Source organism: Bombina bombina, chromosome 1, assembly GCF_027579735.1.
Source record: "Bombina bombina isolate aBomBom1 chromosome 1, aBomBom1.pri, whole genome shotgun sequence".
Classification (NCBI taxonomy): domain Eukaryota; kingdom Metazoa; phylum Chordata; class Amphibia; order Anura; family Bombinatoridae; genus Bombina; species Bombina bombina.
The window spans coordinates 797,888,595-797,910,628 of record NC_069499.1 but is presented as its reverse complement, the minus strand read 5'-3'; the positions used below and the strand labels follow the sequence as shown (position 1 = coordinate 797,910,628).

The following is a 22,034-nucleotide window of genomic DNA, read 5'->3' as shown; positions in this document are numbered from 1 at the left end:
CTGATCACTAAAATGATTGACATCGTCTTTTGTCTTGTTCACCACTTTATCAAACCCACTCCCTTCCCTCTTACAGAAAACAAAATCTAAAAGCAAACAGGGATGATCTAATTATAGTTTTTTTTAATCTGGTGCACACTGTATAATATAGCACTTTACTTACTATGATGTGATGTCAGTTTTATGTCTGTTTCACAGCTATTGTAATATTTTGTCTTTTAAAAAAACAAAAGGATTGACATATAGGGAGTGGTGCTAAGGGGTCAAGCCCCCTCACGTCAAGAGTTCATGTGCGCTAATAAAACCATACCACCCACTCCAGGTGTCAGAAATACAGTTTCCTAGTATATTTAAAGGATTTGTTAATAATGTGCTTCACAGCATTTTATGTATTGGGCGTTAGCTGATTTTGTTCTTAAATAGCTACAACTAACTATTCTTGATGTGGGAATTATTTAGGATAAGGATGTTCTAAATCTCATGAGATTAATTTGAAGTCTTGGTAGTTAGGTATGTGATTTTTTTTTCACCATTATGAACTAATAATACATTTTTGCCCAGTTGACAAAATCAATAATTTTATTTACATTATATAGTGGTTTTAAACTGCATACAAGCTCTAATGTGATATCTTAATAACAAAATGTGCCAGGGAAAAATAAATAAATACACGATGTGGCTTTTAGTAGTGTATAATTAAATTAATGAAAATGATCCCCAAATCCAGCAAAGAAATATTTTACATGCTACAATGAGGTTATGGCGTCTGATAGGTTGATCTGCAGTAACACAATCCCACTTTGCAGCAGTTAAAGTACAATCATTTAACCTACTTGTGCTTTCCAAATCTCCTTGGAAAAAAGTGAGCGGCTAAAGCAATTTTCTGAGAGCAATCCTTTTAATGCCTTCAGCAAAGCAGACAACTTGTTCTATCAAGACAAAAAAAACTGATAAAATGTGCTGTAAAAGAACAAACCTAAAGCATTAGATACAATGAAGAAAAAAATACTCAGTCACAAGAACCATGTGAAACATTTTCATTTGATGTGATATTTGCTCCTGTCACAGTGTCATATCATTTTACATTTTAACTCATTAAAATTAAATTTGAACCTTAAATTCTAAAAGAAAGAAGAATTGTACATCTCACGTCAGTAAGTTCTGTAAAGTACAAAAAAAAACTTGAAAATACACAGCAAAAAGATAAGATTGCCAATTGCGATAGTATGTTAAAGGGACATAAAACCCACATTTTTTTCTTTCATGATTTAGATAGAACATACAATTTTAAAAAAAAACACTTTCTAAGTTACTTGTATTATCATATTTTCTTTGTTTTCTTGCTATCCTTATTTGAAAAGCAGGAAGGTAAGCTCAAGACTGTGCACGTGTCTGCAGCACTATATAGCAGCAGTTTTGCAACAATGTTATACATTAGCAGGAGCTTCAGGCATGTGCACGCTACCTATCTAGATATCTCTTCAGCAAAGAATAAAATGAGAATGAAATACATTTGATAATAGAAGTAAATTGGAAACTTTTTTAAAAATTGTATTAATCTGAATCATGAAATAAAAAAAATTGGGTATAATGTCCCTTTAAGAAAAATTCTAACACTAAAATTATAACAAAATGTGACCAAAAAAAATGATACCTTAAATCACACCGGTGATTATTAGCACGCACACCCATAATATACATGCTACATGATCCCAGATTAGATTGTTCATCCTTTGCTAGTGAGTTTGGCCTAAGAAAGCTCATTCATTTATGCTGAAACTGTTTAACCCCTTAATCACCATAGAACTTTTTAATTTTCTTACGGTTTGGGACCAGGGCTATTTTTACATTTCTGCTGTGTTTGTGTTTAGCTGTAATTTTCCTCTTACTCATTTACTGTACCCACACATATTATATACCGTTTTTCTCGCCATTAAATGGACTTTCTAAAGATACCATTATTTTCATATCTTATAATTTACAATAAAAACTTTTTTTTTATAAAATATGATGAAAAGATTAAAGAAAAAAAAAACACACACTTTTTCTAACTTTGACCCCCACAATCTGTTACACATCTACAACCACCACAAAACACCCATCCTAAATAGTTTCTAAATTCTGTTCTGAGTTTAGAAATACCCAATGTTTACATGTTCTTTGCTTTTTTTGCAAGTTATAGGGCAATAAGTACAAGTAGTACTTTGCTATTTTCAAACCATTTGTTTTCAAAACTAGCGCTAGTTACATTGGAACACTGATATCTGTCAGGAATCCCTGAATAACCCTTCACATGTGTATATATATATATATATATATATATATATATATATATATATATTAGTAGACAACCCAAAGTATTGATCTAGGCCCATATTTCATGCCACCATTTCACCGCCAAATGCGATCAAATAAAATAAATTGTTAACTCTTTCACAAACTTTAGGTTTCTCATTGAAATTATTTACAAACCGCTTGTGCAATTATGGCATACATAGTTGTAAATGCTTCTCAGTGATCCCCTTTGTTCAGAAATAGCAGACATTTATGGCTTTGGCATTACTTTTTGGCAATTAGAAGGCCGCTAAATGCCGCTGCACACCACACTTGTATTATGCCCAGCAGTTAAAAAAGCAGTTTCAAACGTGTATTTAAGTATGCAACGTGCACTAGCATTTTAAACACAGCACTTGATCAGAGAGCCTAAGGTGTTTGAAGCATCTGGTAATGACTCTGTTAATTGCGGACATGATATAAGCCCCACTGGCTTTTGAGTAGCTGGGGTATTTAAAATGCTAGTGCAGTGACAATATCCAGCTGTGGTTCATGTGCACATGCAGAGAAAATTGTTAACATTAAAGCAGTGATAAATTTTACTATAAGCATTTTTGCTAATACATGAATATTGCAAATATGTTTCTATACAAAGATGTAATTCATCTATGTGCATTTAAATTTTGACCGGAATGTCCCTTTAAGTACTCACTCTCTGCTCCTCAGTCAGTAGGGCTTTTCTTGCACAATCCTCTGCGACTTGGCAAATCTGCTGAATGCTGGATACCGTAGCTCTTGCTGTCAGCACACCAGCTGGTAACCCTAAGTGTGAGGCCTGATCACGTAAGGTTGAGCCTTGAAATAGAGTGGGGGGTAATCAACATATGTTAGAGGGTACTCAAGAAACATGCACTTTAAAATGATACTTAAAGTATACAGACATTAGATCAGAAAACCTGGTGCTTTGAATTACAAATCCTATTTTCATAAACAATTAAATGGATAGGAAAATCAACATTAAACTTGCACAATTCAGATAGACCATGTCATGTTACAACACTTTTAACCCCTTAGTGACCAGACCATTTTTTCAATGTTCTTACCGTTTGGGACCAGGGCTATTTTTACATTTCTGCGGTGTTTGTATTTAGCTGTAATTTTCCTCTTACTCGTTTACTGTACCCACACATATTATATACCGTTTTTCTCGTCATTAAATGGACTTTCTAAAGATACCATTATTTTCATCATATCTTATAATTTACTATAAAAAAATATATAAAATGATGAAAAACTGAAAAAACATTACACATCTACAACCACCAAAAAACATCCATGCTAAATAGTTTCTAAATTTTGTCCTGAGTTTAGAAATACCCAATGTTTACATGTTCTTTGCTTGTTTTGCAAGTTATAGGGCAATAAATACAAGTAGCACTTTGCTATTTCCAAACCACTTTTTTTTAAAAATTGCATAAGTTACACTTTAACACTGATATCTGTCCGGAATGCATGAATAACCCTTTACATGTGTATATTTTTTAGAAGACATCCCAAAGTATTGATCTAGGCCCATTTTGGTATATTCCATGCCACCATTTCACCGCTAAATGCGATCAAATCAATCAAATACTAACTTTTTCACAAACTTTAGGTTTCTCACTAAAATTATTTACAAACAGCTTGTGCAATTATGGCACAAATGGTTGTAAATGTTTCTCTGGGATCCCCTTTGTTCAGAAATAGACATCTATGGCTTTGGCATTACTTTTTGGCAATTAGAAGGCAGCTAAATGCTGCTGCGCACCACACTTGTATTATGCCCAGCAGTGAATGGGGTTACTTAGGTAGCTTGTAGGGGAGCTTGAAGGGTTAATTTTAGCCTCCCATCTGACACGTCCCACCCCCTGATCCCTCCCTGACAGCTCTCTTCCCTCCCCCACCTCACTATTGTCACCGCCATCTTTAGTACTGGCAGAAAGTAAGTGTGTGTGTGTAAAGTTTGAGGGTTCCAAACTGTAGCGCTCGTAGAATGGAGGAAACATAAACAGAGAACAAATTATGGTGCAGTATGAATATACTAGTTAACAGTATAGTGCTGGAAGTAAGAAATGTTGCTCACCTTTTTAGACCTCAAACCTGTGAGGTATGTGAGGAGCGTTGGAGGGATTTTACCCCTATCTGTGTTAAAGATGTTTATCAAGGTGATCGGTCGGAGTATGGTATATTTTACTTGGTGCCTTTGGAGAGTGCTTCTCCTATGTGGAGTATGGTATCCTTAATTCTTAGTGATGAATTTCATCTAAATTGTGTTACTCTTTTTAATGCAGTTCACATAAAAGATACAGTCATAAACCCCAAGGTACAATTCATAAAACCCTAGTTTCCGTGTCTGCCGTAGAATGTTTCCTCCATTCTACGAGCGCTACAGTTTGGAACCCTCAAACTCTTCCCACACTACCATTTGTTCCATTGATGATAGTGGAACTTCCAGACCAAGCTGCCTTTGAAACACATCAGAAGGAACTTTTAATTAGGGCAAAATAACTATTTGCATTATACACAGCGCAAGCCAAAACACCCTATCTTTTTCACATATATATATATTAAATAAACAAATCAGCACTACTAGTATAATAATCAATACAGTCATTCACGACTCATGTTCTCAAAAAGAGATACATATGTCAGGTGCACGGTAGTGGTAATTGATTGAAATATAAAATTGAAGAAAAAAAGACCACTATTGTCCAGCAATAATTTTTTTCTTCAAATAGATAGATAGATAGATAGAGAGAGAGAGAGAATATATATTTTCTGCAGTGTAGGATCCCCCCCATACCACCCAACCTCCCTGAGCTCCCCCCCCACTCTATTTGCCACCATTTTGGGTACTGGCAGCTGTCTGCCAGTACCCACTTTGTAATAAACTTAGCCTTTTTTTTTTTATTTATAAATCCCATTTTTTTCTGTAGGCTTACTAGATGTTTCAAGCTAGCTCCCAGTAGTGAATTGCTGCTCTGGAGCCGACTTTAACTAGGTGTTTAATCTCGTTGCAGGGATTAAACACACATTTATATCAAGGCTTGTCAAATTTGTACAAAATCTTGGAGCATGCCATTAAATTTAGGAACCAGAAACAATTGGCCATCCGTATGACTGTAATAGATATTTTATTTTTATATACATATATATATATATATATATATATATATATATATATATATATATATATATATATATATATATATATATATATATATATATATATATATATATATATATAATAGTAGCAAGAACTAGCACTCACTGGACTTTTTTTAAAACACCAAAAGGTTTAATGTGACGTTTCGGAGACAAAGTATCCCCTTCCTCAGACCTATTCATAAGCAAATAATGTATATATACACATACACGTCTGCACTGCCTACATTGACAAAGGCTCCTGCGAGAGCCGAAACGTTCGGGTTCAGGCCCTTGTTACACTGCTTGTGAATTAAAGGCATCTTCGGAATACCCTGTTTGTGCCTGCTCTTTTGATAATCCTGGAGACACGGATGCCAACCGTGGGGATTATCCGGTATTGATAGATATAGATAGATATACAGGCAGTCCTCGGGTTACAGACATCCGACTTAAGTACAACTCGTACTTACATACAGAGAAAATAGAGCTTTATCGACAATCCTTCTTTCCAGGATAATCCAAAATACTGAAAATCCAATTGTCACAAGGACAGAAAGTGATGTGAAATTTTCTGAACAGGGGCACAGATAGCAAAACAAACTTTATCCTATCCTATCCAAAACAAAAACAAAAAAATGTTTGGCTAGAGTTTCACCTAAACAAAGTGCCTGTTCCAACTTACATACAAATTCAACTTAAGAACAAACCTAAAGTCCCTATCTTGTACGTAACCCGGGGACTGCATATATATATATATATATATATATATATATATATATATATATATATATATATATATATATATATATATATATATATATATATATATATATATATATATATATATATAAAAAAAAAACTTTCATTATTCACTTAGAGCTAACTTTATTTTTATTACAAAATTTAATTAATTCTCCTAGTAACTTTTTTTTGAAGACCATACCTAGGTAGGAGAGTACAAGTGTCATGCGCACTGTATGGCAGCAATGTTTTCCAACCATGTATAAAAAAAAAAAAACACATGATAAAAGTTGGAATTGTATTTCCTAGCTGCAAGGCCTAGAAAGGATCCAGCCATGGGGCTGGTGGCAGCCGGTGAAAGTGGGGGGGTCATCCATGGTTGTCTTGGAGACACTAAACTAGGGCCTGAGAGAGAAAGAGAGAGAAAAGAGAGAGAGAGAGAGCGAGAGAGCGAGAAAAAAAGAGAGAGAAAAAAAAAAAAAGAGAGAGAGAGAGAGAAAAAAAGAGAGAGAGAGAGAGAGAGAGAGAGAGAGAGAGAGAGAGCGAGAGAGAGAGAAAAAAAGAGAGAGAAAAAAAAAAAAGAGAGAGAGAGAAAAAAAGAGAGAGAGAGAGAGAGAGAGAGAGAGAGAGAGAGAAAAGAAGAGAGAGTGAGAAAAGAAGAGAGAGTGAGAAAAGAAGAGAGAGTGAGAAAAGAAGAGAGAGTGAGAAAAGAAGAGAGAGTGAGAAAAGAAGAGAGAGTGAGAAAAGAAGAGAGAGTGAGAAAAGAAGAGAGAGTGAGAAAAGAAGAGAGAGTGAGAAAAGAAGAGAGAGTGAGAAAAGAAGAGAGAGTGAGAAAAGAAGAGAGAGTGAGAAAAGAAGAGAGAGTGAGAAAAGAAGAGAGAGTGAGAAAAGAAGAGAGAGTGAGAAAAGAAGAAGAGATAAAGAGAAAAGAAGAAGAGATAAAGAGAAAAGAAGAGAAAAGAAGAAGAGAGAAAGAGAAAAGGAGAAAGAGAAAAGAAGAGAGGAAGAGAAAAGAGAGAAAGAGAAAAGAAGAGAGAAAGAGAAAAGAAGAGAGAAAGAGAAAGAGAGAAGAAAAAAAAAAAAAAGAAGGAGAGAGAGAACACTAGCTCAGCTAAGGTATTGTAGGAAACCAATCCTGCTACTTGCTAGATAAAGAGAAGGAGAAAAGGACAGTGCCATTCCAGAAGATAACAGTATGAGAAGAAAATGTATTTACCAATAACTGTCACAACTCAAATGCAATTTCCCCAGGAGCATCCCTGTACTTAAAAAGGGACAAAGTCAAAAGTAAACTTTCATTATTCACTTAGAGCTAACTTTATTTTTATTACCAAATTTAATTAATTCTCCTAGTAACTTTTTTTTGAAGACCATACCTAGGTAGGAGAGTACAAGTGTCATGCGCACTGTATGGCAGCAATGTTTTCCAACCATGTATAAAAAAAAAAAAAACACATGATAAAAGTTGGAATTGTATTTCCTAGCTGCAAGGCCTAGAAAGGATCCAGCCATGGGGCTGGTGGCAGCCAGTGAAAGTGGGGGGGTCATCCATGGTTGTCTTGGAGACACTAAACTAGGGCCTGAGAGAGAGAGAGAAAAAGAGAAAGAGAAAAGAAGAGGAGAGAAAGAGAAAAGAAGGAGAGAGAAAGAGAAAAGAAGGAGAGAGAAAGAGAAAAGAAGGAGAGAGAAAGAGAAAAGAAGGAGAGAGAAAGAGAAAAGAAGGAGAGAGAAAGAGAAAAGAAGGAGAGAGAAAGAGAAAAGAAGGAGAGAGAAAGAGAAAAGAAGGAGAGAGAAAGAGAAAAGAAGGAGAGAGAAAGAGAAAAGAAGGAGAGAGAAAGAGAAAAGAAGGAGAGAGAAAGAGAAAAGAAGGAGAGAGAAAGAGAAAAGAAGGAGAGAGAAAGAGAAAAGAAGGAGAGAGAAAGAGAAAAGAAGGAGAGAGAAAGAGAAAAGAAGGAGAGAGAAAGAGAAAAGAAGGAGAGAGAAAGAGAAAAGAAGGAGAGAGAAAGAGAAAAGAAGAAGAGAGAGAAAGAGAAAAGAAGGAGAGAGAAAGAGAAAAGAAGAAGAGAGAGAAAGAGAAAAGAAGAAGAGAGAGAAAGAGAAAAGAAGAAGAGAGAGAAAGAGAAAAGAAGAAGAGAGAGAAAGAGAAAAGAAGAAGAGAGAGAAAGAGAAAAGAAGGAGAGAGAGAAAGAGAAAAGAAGGAGAGAGAGAAAGAGAAAAGAAGGAGAGAGAGAAAGAGAAAAGAAGGAGAGAGAGAAAGAGAAAAGAAGGAGAGAGAAAGAGAAAAGAAGGAGAGAGAAAGAGAAAAGAAGAAGAGAGAGAAAAGAAGGAGAGAGAGAAAAGAAGAAGAGAGAGAAAAAGAAAAGAAGGAGAGAGAAAGAGAAAAGAAGGAGAGAGAAAGAGAAAAGAAGGAGAGAGAAAGAGAAAAGAAGGAGAGAGAAAGAGAAAAGAAGGAGAGAGAAAGAGAAAAGAAGGAGAGAGAAAGAGAAAAGAAGGAGAGAGAAAGAGAAAAGAAGGAGAGAGAAAGAGAAAAGAAGGAGAGAGAAAGAGAAAAGAAGGAGAGAGAAAGAGAAAAGAAGGAGAGAGAAAGAGAAAAGAAGGAGAGAAAGAGAAAAGGAGAGAGAAAGAGAAAAGAAGGAGAGAAAGAGAAAAGAAGAAGAGAAAAAGAAAAGAAGAAGAGAAAAAGAAAAGAAGAAGAGAAAAAGAAAAGAAGAAGAAGAGAGAAAGAGAAAAGAAGAAGAGAAAAAGAAAAGAAGAAGAGAAAAAGAAAAGAAGAAGAAGAGAGAAAGAGAAAAGAAGAAGAGAAAAAGAAAAGAAGAAGAAGAAGAGAGAAAGAGAAAAGAAGAAGAGAGAAAGAGAAAAGAAGAAGAGAGAAAGAGAAAAGAAGAAGAGAGAAAGAGAAAGAGAGAAAAAAAAGGAAGGAGAGAGAGAGAACACTAGCTCAGCTAAGGTATTGTAGGAAACCAATCCTGCTACTTGCTAGATAAAGAGAAGGAGAAAAGGACAGTGCCATTCCAGAAGATAACAGTGTGAGAAGAAAATGTATTTACCAATAACTGTCACAACTCAAATGCAATTTCCCCAGGAGCATCCCTGTACTTAAAAAGGGACAAAGTCAAAAGTAAACTTTCATTATTCACTTAGAGCTAACTTTATTTTTATTACCAAATTTAATTAATTCTCCTAGTAACTTTTTTTTGAAGACCATACCTAGGTAGGAGAGTACAAGTGTCATGCGCACTGTATGGCAGCAATGTTTCCAACCATGTATAAACTGCAAACATTGCATAGTCTTTAAGACACATGTAAACTCTGAGCTTAAATGGACATCAAACCCAAATATTTTATTTCATGATTCAGACAGAGCACACAATTTTAAACAACTATTAAATTTGCATCTATTATCTAACTTGTTTGTTATGGTTGTATCTAGGGTTGCAACAACTAATCTGTAAGATTGGTCAAAAAATTATTATTAACGATTAGGTGGTCAGCGGTCAGTTGCACAGCACCAGCTGCTTTTCTCCGATGAACTCCTGCACATGGTATTGTGCAAAAAATAGTATTTATTATTGTTTATTTTTTTTCTATCCGATTAATCAGATAATAATTAGCTGATTAACCAGATAGAAAAAAAAAATAAAAATAAAAAATTAGTTGAACCCTAGCTGTATCCTTTGTTGAAAAGCATATCTACATATGCTCTGGAGCAACAATGCACTACTAGGAGCTAGCTGCTGATTAGTGACTGCACATATAAGGCTCTTGTGATTGGCTCACCTGATCACCTGCTCCTTCAACAAAGGATACAAAACGAATTAAGCAAATTTGATAATAGAAGTAAATTGGAAATTTGTTTAAAATTGTATGCTCTGTCTGAATCATGAAAGAAACAATTTGGGCTTTAGGTCCCTTTAAAATTAGGCCCTGGCACCCTAGTTTAGAGCCCCCAAGACACCCATGGGTGCCACCCTGCCCCACTAGCCTCACCTACATTTATAGTGACAATATAGGGGAGGGGAGATAGGGAGTTAACATCACTTGATTTAAAGGGACAGTCAAGTCCAAAAAAAACTTTCATGATTTAAATAGGGCATGCAATTTTAAACAACTTCCCAATTTACTTTTATCACCAAATTTGCTTTGTTTTCTTGGTATTCTTAGTTGAAAGCTAAAACTAGGAGGTTCATATGCTAATTTCTTAGACCTTGAAGACTGCATCTAATCTGAATACATTTTGACCACTAGAGGGCATTAGTTCACATGTTTCATATAGATAACATTGAGCTAATGCACGTAAAGTGACCTAGGACTGAGCACTGATTGGCTAAATTGCATGTCTGTCAAAAGAACTGAAATAAGGGGGCAGTCAGCAGAAGCTTAGATACAAGATAATTACAGAGGTAAAAAGTATATTAATATAACTGTGTTGGTTGTGCAAAACTGGGGAATGGGTAATAAAGGGATTATCTTTCTTTTTAATGTGTTGACTGTCCCTTTAATGTGTAATGCTGCCAGAAATGTCAGTAACATAGTTGCCAGACTGTGGGTCAAGCGGCCGTGCAATGCAGCAGGTCTCCCTGAAAACATCACACTCACTATTTGCTAAACTTACGAACTAGCTCCTGGGTTTTGAACAAATTAAACAAGCCCTGCATTAGAGCATGACATTTTAACACTAGCAATACTGAGATGCTATATGTTTAAACCCTGCAAAGTTGTTAAAAATATAGTTTAAAAAAATCACAGGGGAGCCACAGAGCACTGCTGATCCAGAGTAGAAACTGATGGTCACCTAGACAGCAGTGGTAGTTGCACAATTTTGTGGCTGCTGAGCAGTACTTTAACTTGATTAACCCCTTTGTGGGGGTTAAAGGGACAGTAAAAGTAAAAATTATATTTTTAGGATTCTGATGGAGCATGTAGTTCTATCTAATTTGCTTTATTCTCGTGGTATCTTTTAATGAAAAGCATACCTTGGTAAGCTCAGGAGCGGCAAAACTACTGGGAGCTAGCAGCTGATAGGTGGTTGCTAATATATGAATGCTGTCATTGGCTCACTCAAAGTGTTCTATTAGCTCCCAGAAGTGCATTGCTTCTACTTCAACAAAGGATACCAAGCAACTAAAGCAAATTTGATAACAGAAGTAGACTGGAAAGTTTTTGGGTTTCATGTCCCTTTAAGGCGCCAGTGTATATCAAGCCCTGCTTTAACGAATTAGAGCATGTAATTGTCCCACTATAACAGCCCTTTAATACAAAATGGATGTTACTGTCAAGAACAGCTGCAAGTCTAAAACAAATGTGATCTTTTTTTAGTCTTAGTGGTGCAAATATCACATTAGGAAATGAGTAAAGCATTTAATCAGTAGAAAATATAAGAAGCAATATAAAAGAAATGTGTAATAACATCCATAAAGTGCCTTAGAAAAAAAACAAGCTTATGTAACCAATAATGCTACTCAACCAAATCACTCCTTCCACTTCCATACTCTGGCAAAGGCAGCATTCACTTACGCATACTAGCAGCTTCAAACTCTGTAGGTGAATAGGTGAAGCCCTGATGAAACACTCTGATTCACTCTAGAAACAGCCATGGCGCTACAGAACTTTATTGGTCTGGGCAAGGGTTAGCTCCAGCCAGGCACAAAGAAATCAAATAGATGAAATAAAATACAGTTGGTCATTCAGAAACTGAACTATAACAAAGCAGACAGCAGCAAATAGCAACCTATATAAAAGGGCAAACACTGGAGCAGGTTAAGACTTCCTTACAGAACTTTTTCAGGGGAATCACTGCAGGTTTGCAACAGTATAAGAACAGTAATACAAATTATTACCACCCTCGTTACAGTTTATTCTTACTGTATATTTTTTAAAGGGAATTTTCGGGAGGGAGTAATTATGAAATTAAATCACAAGAAAATCAGATATACATACCTATAAATGAGTCTATGAATGCAGGTGGTGAGTGAGACTTGCTGGAGTCAGAGTACTCACTAATCCCCAGTGTCTTTTTAACTGGCGGAGCTTCAAACTAACAAATAGCAAAAGGGAAATGTTATATAAACAACTGACTATTTATCAGCATACTCAGTAATTATAGACCACTGGTTTTCAAACCTGTTCTCAGGCCTCCCCAACAGGACAGGTTTTTATAATTACCTTGGGTAAGAGCAGGTAAAATTACCATAGTTACTAATCAGCTGATTATTTCACATGTGCTCTAGTTCAGATATCCTCAAAATATGGCCTGTTAGGGAGGCATAAGGGCCGGTTTGACAAAAAAAAACATTGTTATAGACCCACTGTGTCATTTCCAATTCAAGTAAATCATGACAAATAAAATAAATGTAAGGAGTATTTTTAAACAGATGGAAGACAACAACACAGGAGTAAATAAAGGGACACTCAAAATTAAATGTTCACGATTCAGGACGCACATGCAGTTTTAAACAACTTCTCAATTAATATTATCTAATTTTGCTTTGCTCTCAGTGTTTGTTGAATAGCATACCTAGGCAGGCTCAGGAGCAGCCATGCATTACTGTGAGCTAGCTGCTGATCGTTGGCTGTACATAAATGGCTTTATTTTATTGGCTCACCCAATGTGCTCAGCTAGCTCCCAGTAGTGTGCTGTGCCTCCTTCAACAAAGTATACCAAGAGAATGAAGCAAATTTGGTAAAAAAAAAAAAAAAATAGTAAAGTGGAAAGTTGTTTAGAATTACACACTACCTGAATTGTGAGATATACATTTTGGGTTCTCTAACTCCACCTGAGAGCTCTACACAGATAGACACTGTGATGTACTTAAAACATTTCCACTATTTACAGCTACCTCATGTTTAATTTGTTATACATCTGAGTAGGATACCTGACATGTTTCTATCACTTACCTCAGAAAGGAAGTGGCATGGATCTTGGTGGCAGCTCAGCAAATACAATGTATCCTCCTGGAGCTTTGTAGTGCTGTCTTCAGCTTTACGATCTGACTTCAGAAGTCTTCCAGCTATGTCAAAAGAATACGGTTTTTTTAACACATGTCAGAAAACGCATTCATAAGTTATTTATGTATGAGGTACTACAAATAGTGTTATTATTATAAGTAGGAATCTGTCAGTGAAAGATATATAAAACTATATCAAGTACGTCATCTTATTTTTGGACAGACTGTCACTATGATTTTCACTACGATCATATCTTTTCACACATATAAACAAATACTAAACGTGAATATCAATGTGAGATTGTATTGTTGCAGTGCATAAGAACTAGTTACAATAAACATAACCTTAATAAAAGGTACACACATCATTTCAAATCGGATATCCAAACACAAATGCCAACTTAAAGGTATGTTATTCATTCTAACAACCACCTTTATTTTAGTATGTATGTTTAATTATATTTATAATTTAACATAACGCCAGCAGTACCGAGCAGCTCAGCCAAGCTCCTCTTCTGTCTGCCGGGAGCTGAATCTAACAACGAAGAAGACATCGCTGTATCAGAACATAATGTACCCAAACTACCAGATGTGCACTATTTTACTTCCGCCAGACAAGCGTAACTAGAACCCGCGTTTTGCGCTCATTTGCTGAAGGTCTCTACTATAACTGTGATTTGCCAATTTACTAGTGGGAGGAGTTTCGGATGTTCAATCGCTGTAGTTTAGGACAAACGCGGAAGTCTGTGTAGTTTACGACAAGGAGACAGTTTGTTTCATATTCGTGAAATTCTGCTTCTTATTCATGGAAGTTGGTTTCTTATTCAATTTTTTTTTTGTCAGACTGCTTTAAATTGACTTTAAAATAAAAATATAGGTTTTATTTAAATAACAATATGATTCATATAATATAGACTGTTACACAGAGGTGAATTCCCTTTATACAACAATTAGATATTCAAACGGAAAAAGGGCATATGTTGGCACCAATACAAATATTACAATTTTGAATAAGTAACTGATATTTTCAAAGGGTTAATAACCATTGGGCTACTGATTTCACTATGAATATATACAGGTTAGACCCCCCCCCCTTCATGACATGCAATTGTTTTTAGCCTGGCCCAATGGTGTTTTGGGCACAGAAATTGATACCAACCCTGACATAGGTGCTGTAATTACCATTTTTGAATAAGTGATATTTTCAAAGGGTTAATGACCATTGGGCCACTGATTTTACTGTTAATATATGTAGGGTAGATCCCCCTCCATGACGTGCAATTGTTTTTAGCCTGGCCCAAAAGGTGATGTAATTCTCATTTTTTAATAAGTAACTGATATTTTCAAAGGGTTAACAACCATTGGGCCACTAATTTCACTATGAATATACACAGGATATATCCCCTTCCATGACATGCAATTGTTTTTAGCCTGGCCCAATTGAGTTTTGGGCACAGAAATTGATGCCAACCCTGGCATAGGTGCTGTAATTCTCATTTTTGAATAAGTGACTGATACTTTCCACATAGCCCCCAACTGTCCGATTTTTGTGGGACAGTCCCGATTTTAGGGGTCTGTCCCGCTGTCCCGGGTTGCTAGTCATCTGTCCCACATTGCCCCATGGATTCAATTTTTTTTTTTTTTTTTATTCTATTGGACACATACTCAGAAGCAGCTGTTTTTTTCTCCCAGGGTTATATACCTGTTAGATTCCTTGTGTAAAAGTAATGGTGTGTGGGTTAAGCATAAGTAGGAAGGCTGTATACCCTCTGACCTCAGGTAATGATGACCTCTAACCCCTGGTAGTGATGACGTCTACCCCTGGTGATAATACTAGCATGCCTTCAGTTTTTATACGATGAGCAGTGCTAACACCAGGGTAACGAACATTGGCAGCCTCAGACTGCCAGCTAATGTGCTTGCCAACCCCAGGACCCCATACAATGAGTTACAGATACCCATATATGATGTAGTGTGTGTGTCTATCTCTATCTATAAGTGTGTATGTGTGTATATGCATGTATAAGTGTAAGCTGTGTAGTGTGTATCTGTATGTATAAGTGTGTGTGTATATGCACGTATAACCTAAGCTCCCCATTGCTCTGAAAAGGGCATTTGGTTGGGCATTGCCCTTAAAAGGGCATTTAGCTCTATTGCAGCCGAAGCCCCTAATCTAAAAATAAAACTCACCCAATACACCCTTAGAAAATCCTAACACTAACCCCCGAAGATCCACTTACAGTTTTGAAGACCGAACATCCATCCTCAACAAAGCTGGGAGAAGTCTTCATCCAAGTGGCAAAAAGTCCTCAACGAAGCCGGGAGAAGTCTTCATCCAAGCCGGCAGAAGTGGTCCTCCAGACGGGCAGAAGTCTTCACCCAGACGGCATCTTATATCTTCATCCTTCCGACGCGGAGCGGCTCCATCTTCAAGACATCCGGCGCAGAGCATCCTCTTCAATCGACGGCTTCTTCTACAATGAAGGTTCCTTTAAATGACGTCATCCAAGATGACATCCCTTAGATTCCGATTGGCTGATAGAATACTATCAGCCAATCGGAATTAAGGTTGAAAAAATCCTATTGGCTGATGCAATCAGCCAATAGGATTGAACTCGCATTCTATTGGCTGTTAGTTTAAAGATCTTGTAATATGTTTTTTTATTTTCTGTAATTTAGTGTTTTTTTGTAATTTAGCTAATTGTATTGAATTTAGTTAATTGTATTTCATTTAGGGAATTTATTTAATTGTAGGGTTAGGTTAGGTGTTAGTGTAAGACAGGTTAGGTTTTATTTTACAGGTCAATTTGTATTTATTTTAGCTAGGTAGTTATTAAATAGTTAATAACTATTTAGTAACTAATCTACCTAGTTAAAATAAATACAAACATGCCTGTAAAATAAAAATAAATCCTAAGCTAGATACAATTTAACTATTTAATTTATAGGTAAGTATTTAGTTTTAAATAGGAATTATTTAGTTATTAATAGTAAGTTTTATTTAGATTTATTTTAATTATATTTAAGTTAGGGGGTGTTAGGGTTAGACTTAGATTTAGGGGTTAATAAATTTAGTATAGTGGCGGGGACGTTGGGGGCGGCAGACTAGGGGTTAATAAATGAAGGTAGGTGGCGCCGATATTAGGGGCGGGAGATTAGGGGTTAATAATATTTAACTAGTGTTTGGGATACGGGAGTGTGGTGGTTTAGGGGTTAATATGTTTATTATAGCGGCGGCAATGTCCGGAGCGGCAGATTAGGGGTTAATATTTTTATTATAGTGTTTGCGATGCGGGAGGGCCTCGGTTTAGGGGTTAATAGACAGTTTATGGGTGTTAGTGTACTTTTTAGCACTTTAGTTATGAGTTTTATGCTACAGCGTTGTAGTGTAAAACTCATAACTACTGACTTTAGAATGCGTTACGAATCTTAACGGTATAGGGTGTACCGCTATACCGCTCCCAGGACAAGCTTGTAATACCGGTGCAATGGAAGTCCCATTGAAAATAGACTATACGCAGATTGCCCCTAAATCTGCAAGACTTGTAATACCAGCGGTAGTAAAAAAGCAGCGTTATAAGCCTTAACGCTGCTTTTTTACTCATAACGCAAGACTCGTAATCTAGCCGATAGATTGCTGCTCATAAATTGTAGCTGACTTGATATTTCTTCTAAGTCTCAAAAAATGTGACTTTGGAATTGATTGTACAAGGTGTTCAGGATGCTGTTAAGCTGCATGCAGTATGGTGTTTCCTGCTGTTGGTTTCCTAAAGGTTTTGGTGAAAATTTCATTGTCTACAATCTGAAGTGTAAGATCCAAATAGTTAACCTGTTCCTCATTATATTCACCAGTGAATTTTAGACCTAGCTCAATTTTGTTCAAATAAGTCAAAATCTCGAAAAAGGATTCATCATTCACCGGTTTCTTAACTATGAAGAGCAGGTCATCTATGTAGCGCAAAAAAAGTTCTATGTCCTCACTCCAAGGGTTTGCAGGAGTATAAATATACAATTGCTCCCACCATGCTACAAAGATATTCATTATTAAAGTAATTATGCGATAGGAGAAACCTAAGCACCTCACACACATAATAAATCTCTTAACAAGAAAAACTCCACAGCTTTAATGCCTACATTTTGAGGGATTGACATATAGAGAGATGTAATATCTACCACCATCCATGTGTAGCCTGTTTGCCATTTAGTCTGTTCCAGGGAAAGCAGAAGATGTGTGCTGTCTTGAAGATGGCTCAATTGTGATCTGGCATATGGTTGTAAAATGGAATCCAACCAGGGCAGATAGGATTTTCAGGGACTAATACATTCAAGTCTTCATCTTTAAAAATACCCAGACTGAGACTAATACCATCTGCAATTAATTTCTTTAGACTATTTTTGAAAAACCTGGTTGACTTAGATTGTAATTTTCTATATACGTTTGTATCTGACTATTGTCTGTACGCTTCCTTAAAATAGAAATCCTTATTCATAACAACTATGCTTCCTCCCTTATCCTAGCTACGTATTGGTAGGGTTTTAGGTGTAAAACATTCCCCATCCTCAGTCAGTATATAGATTTATTAAGGATGGTAAAGCACATGCCATCCCCAACTTCTATGTGGTGTGTGTTACTAAGTTTTTGAGGCTTGTTTATCAGTACAAACAGGTATATTATGATATTTGGTTATTGCAAAAGTATCTTTTCAAAGACAATTTATGGACAAACTACTTGTTAATGTCGAAAAGAGTAGTAAAGCTAGAGAATTTGTTAGAGGGAGCAAACCCAAGTCCTTTCATTAAAACCTTTGTTTCATCATGAGTTAATATATATTTGTAAATATTAACTATGCTCAGATTATCAGCAGAATTTGCTGATGTGGGATCTAATTGTTCTTTTCTTCTTTTATTTCTCCATCTTTGCCTCTTTCTTTTTGGTTATTCTTAGAGTTTTTGGCCGGACCACCGGTGGGTGTTCTTCGGTCTCCTCCGTTGTAGCAAACTATTTTAACAGTTTCTATTTAACAAATGTTGCAAGTTTGTCATTACAAGTTATAGATGTTGCTGTCACTCCACCTAGAGGAGGTAGAAAAAGGAACTTTATTGGATCTTAAAGTTATACACACGCTTCCCTCTAGGTATGAATAGGGAATGTGACATCAATTATTTTATTGATAACTGATATATGGTTGATATTTTGTATTATGTGTTAAATTGATCTAATCAATACCAAATAAGAGTCTTCAAAAGTGGTTCTCTAGAATGTTTGACAAGTAAAAAAATACAAATTAAAGGTAGAATTATGGTAAATACTATGGTAAAAATCTTGAATATGATTATAAACATTTCTTCCATAATAACTTATCCATCTGTAGTAGTATTGTGCTCAAACTTCTTTTAGCTATGATTGCTAAGATTGTCATCTAAATGAAATAATTTTTATAGTTTTTAAATTGCCTTTCTAGTTAATATATTTCTAAGTAGCAATCATTCTGTCTCTATGTTGGTGAGCTATGTTTTTAACCTTTCTTGAGTTTTTTATATGGCACTGAAGCAGTTAACTTTTTTCTATTTCTACCTATAAAAGGAATGGGTAAAGACATAGAAATGAGTCTATGAGTAAGCGCCGCTAGGGGCGGGAAATGCGTCAGACTGTCTGTCCACCATTTCCCCTGCCATGTCTGTCAACCTTTTAAAAGATTTGATTGGATTTTAACTGAATCTAGTTTTGGTGTAGTGCCTGCCGCTCTCTCCTTTGTGCTCCTATTGATGCGGATTGATCCACCACTTTGGCTATGGCACTCTGGGTGACGAAGGATACTGTGTTTCCCTTTGGGCTTTACTTCTGGTTCATTCACTAGCATGCCATGAGCTGCGGTTGCTCTTGCTCCTCAGTCTTAAAACCCAGGGGTGACTTGAGAAACAGAGCCCACAGACTCCCCACATGCATTCCGTGAAAGAGACCCCACTCCTTGCAAGGCAGCTACCATATCCCTGACAGACATCATTATATTCTCACTGCCTAAGTTCACAGGATATGATAAATTCTGAACTGTAGGAGGCCCTGCTACTTTCACACAAGTTGATGTTATTTGTCCCTCATGCACCAAAACACCATGCACATTGGGCAAGGCGGGGTTAAGTGTCACTGCATGCTGATCATTATTGGCTCTTTCACTCACATTCTGCAATGGGTCATTTGCACCAATTGTACTTTGCTCATTCACACTTGGCCCCTAAATAGTAACATTTGCACCTTGATTAAGTACATTTACACTTACACCCCTGTGACCGATATCAAGCTCTCTATCATGAACACTTGCCCCACTATTAAAACTCTCAACCCTGTGATTTACATCTGAATGTGCAGCATCCATAACACTAGTAGCACTCTGATAAATATTAATGTGCCTATGTGACATATTGTGGGGATTATGTGCTATAAAATCCCTTTGGGCATAGTTTTTGTGAGCTGACATCACCCCTATTGAAAAACAGAAAGACAAGCAGTCTGCCAGGAACAAACAGCAGCTCAATAGCTTGTTCTATGGCCCGGTTGCCACCTGGGAGTAGCTTCTTTCTGCCCAATTGTGCTTTTCACAGAGGAAAACTTTCCTGTAGTATTTCAGTCTGATCCCGTCGACATGATCAGTCCAGCCCAGAAATACCAGGCAATTCTCCTCTGAACAAGGAAAATTGCAACAACAGTCGATTGTTTTGGCCCTCTCTGGGCCTCATCAGTGAGATGCAGCCATATTCCTCTAAGCACTTTGGGCAATGAGTACACATCTGGTTTCATCACCCTTAGGAAAACTATCCCCAGGGTCATATTACATATGCAAAACAGAAAGAGAAGCAGTCTGCCAGGAACGAACAGCAGCTCAATAGCTTGTTCTATGGCCCATTGCCACCTGGGAGTAGCTTCTTTCTCACCCCTATCGAACCTGCTTTACATTTGTATTGGTACGTGCTAGGTCATGCCGGCGACCCACTAGGCGGCCTCTGGCTACCTATCGCTATCGGTGCTCACCTGCCAGAGAGCAGCTACGGACTGCGGACGTTCTGCGTGTGAATCCATAAGGTACATCACTGGAAGTCACACTGGAGTAGGCCCGGTCAGGGCGGATGGAGTAGTGCGTGCCGGGAGTAGGCCGGGCAGCTGGGTAAGAGAGGAAAGGGCCTGCAACACCCCTGGAGGGGTAGCGGAGGACACGGGGGCTTTGCACGTGACCTGAAGGCCTACTGGAGTAGGCCTGGGTGGGGCATCTTGTAAAGAATGCAACTGAGGAAGAGCGGCATCCTGTATAACGGATGAAGGGGCCTGCAACACCCGGTGAGGGGGAACAGTAAATACGGGGGATTGAAACTTATTTAATGTGGAAATTATCTCGGGATCAGGATGATCATGTTGGAGGACAGGGACAGTAGGAGGGACAGATTGTTGGGCAAGGCCTGTAGAAACTGGGCGGCCTGTAGAAATAGCTGCTGCGATTAAGGAAAGCAGAGATGCCACAGCACCTGCTGCTGGGAGAGGAAGGGCAGAGAATAGGCTCATAATGGAACCAGAGGTCTCCTGTAGAAAATTAAAACTGCAGACACAGGTGCCTCTAAGGTTGGATTAGCATCCGAACCAGGTGGAGTCTCAGGGATATTAGATAGTGGGCCAAGGAGGGAATCTCTGGGAGGAGGGTGTAATTCAGCCACCACAATATTAGTGGATGGGTTAGGAGGTAGGTCTGGGGACTGGACTGTTATGGGAAGTGGTGGGAGAGAGGTGGGAGTTTCAATTTGGAAAGAAGGTACAAAGTCCTTTAAATTCTTGTATACTCATCTGTTGTTCCTGTTGACCTTGATGTGTCACAGGTAATATTGCCTTCCTTGAATCTTAAAGGTGGAGCAGAAGATCGTGTGGTACGCCTCATGATGGAGAAAAGATGAAACAACTTGCCAGCTTCTTGTCCAGGAGCAAAGAGGAAGAGGAACAGAAACTGCAGACATCAGAATAAAAAAGGTAAGCCACTCTCTGTCCCTGCAACATTGTTGCAAACTCACAGCAACTCTGCTCCATCTATCTCCATGCCAGCCTTAACCCTTATGACGCTGCAAGCCTATTCTGGCTCTACATTTACTAAATGTTTAGCCCATTTAATAAATAAGCAAACTAATTTAAAAAAAATACGATATAAGCTGCACTAGAGATAGGATAGAAAAGACATTTAAGACACAGTTTTCAGTGCTAACACTGGCACATTTATTAACCTCTTATTCAACTGATTGTTGTCAACATTGGTTACTATTTAACTTATATATATATACACTGGTGGAGTGTTTTTAAGTGTGTGTGTGTGAGCAACAAGCAGCTCTCATAACTGTTTTTTTCTGTTCTTTTATTAGAAATTAAATAAAAAGTTACATTTTATATATCTTTAATACATCAGTATCTAGTATCTACAAATAGTACATAGAAGCAAACTTTCTTTAGCATATCCATTCTTGTGGGATCACTGCTGTTGTTTTTGAATTTAATTATTGCTTAAAGTACTACTACTAGTTTTCACCCATAGATTTATTTGACAAGGTGAACTATTAGGTATATATTACATATATCAATCTTTTTCTCTTTTCTCTAATTAAAAATAACACAAAGAAACTGTTTTTAATGGCGGAAAAATATGCAGGCTGTAAAATCTTAAAATATACAGTTTTACAATATCAATAGCAATCCAGGTGATTGATTTCTGTATCTTTAGTTTATTCCTTATAGTATGGTAGTTTAGCCCCTTAATGACCAGACCATTTTTCAATTTTCTTACCGTTAAGGACCAGGGCTGTTTTTACATTTCTACAGAGTTTGTATTTAGCTGTAATTTTCCTTGTACTCATTTACTGTAC

General features: G+C 37.0%; 1 protein-coding gene across 1 annotated transcript in view; it reads right to left on the bottom strand.

Annotated features, from left to right (window-relative positions):
• The window catches only part of FANCA (FA complementation group A), a 442,214-nt gene extending 428,459 nt beyond the window's left edge, over nucleotides 1-13,755 (bottom strand). Inside the window, 5 exon segments of the mRNA XM_053699359.1 lie at nucleotides 834-929; nucleotides 2,987-3,129; nucleotides 12,139-12,235; nucleotides 13,096-13,208; nucleotides 13,636-13,755. Coding sequence (XP_053555334.1) covers nucleotides 834-929; nucleotides 2,987-3,129; nucleotides 12,139-12,235; nucleotides 13,096-13,208; nucleotides 13,636-13,699 — 513 coding nt within the window. The 5' untranslated portion in view covers nucleotides 13,700-13,755.
• Between the last annotated feature and the right edge of the window lie 8,279 nt (nucleotides 13,756-22,034).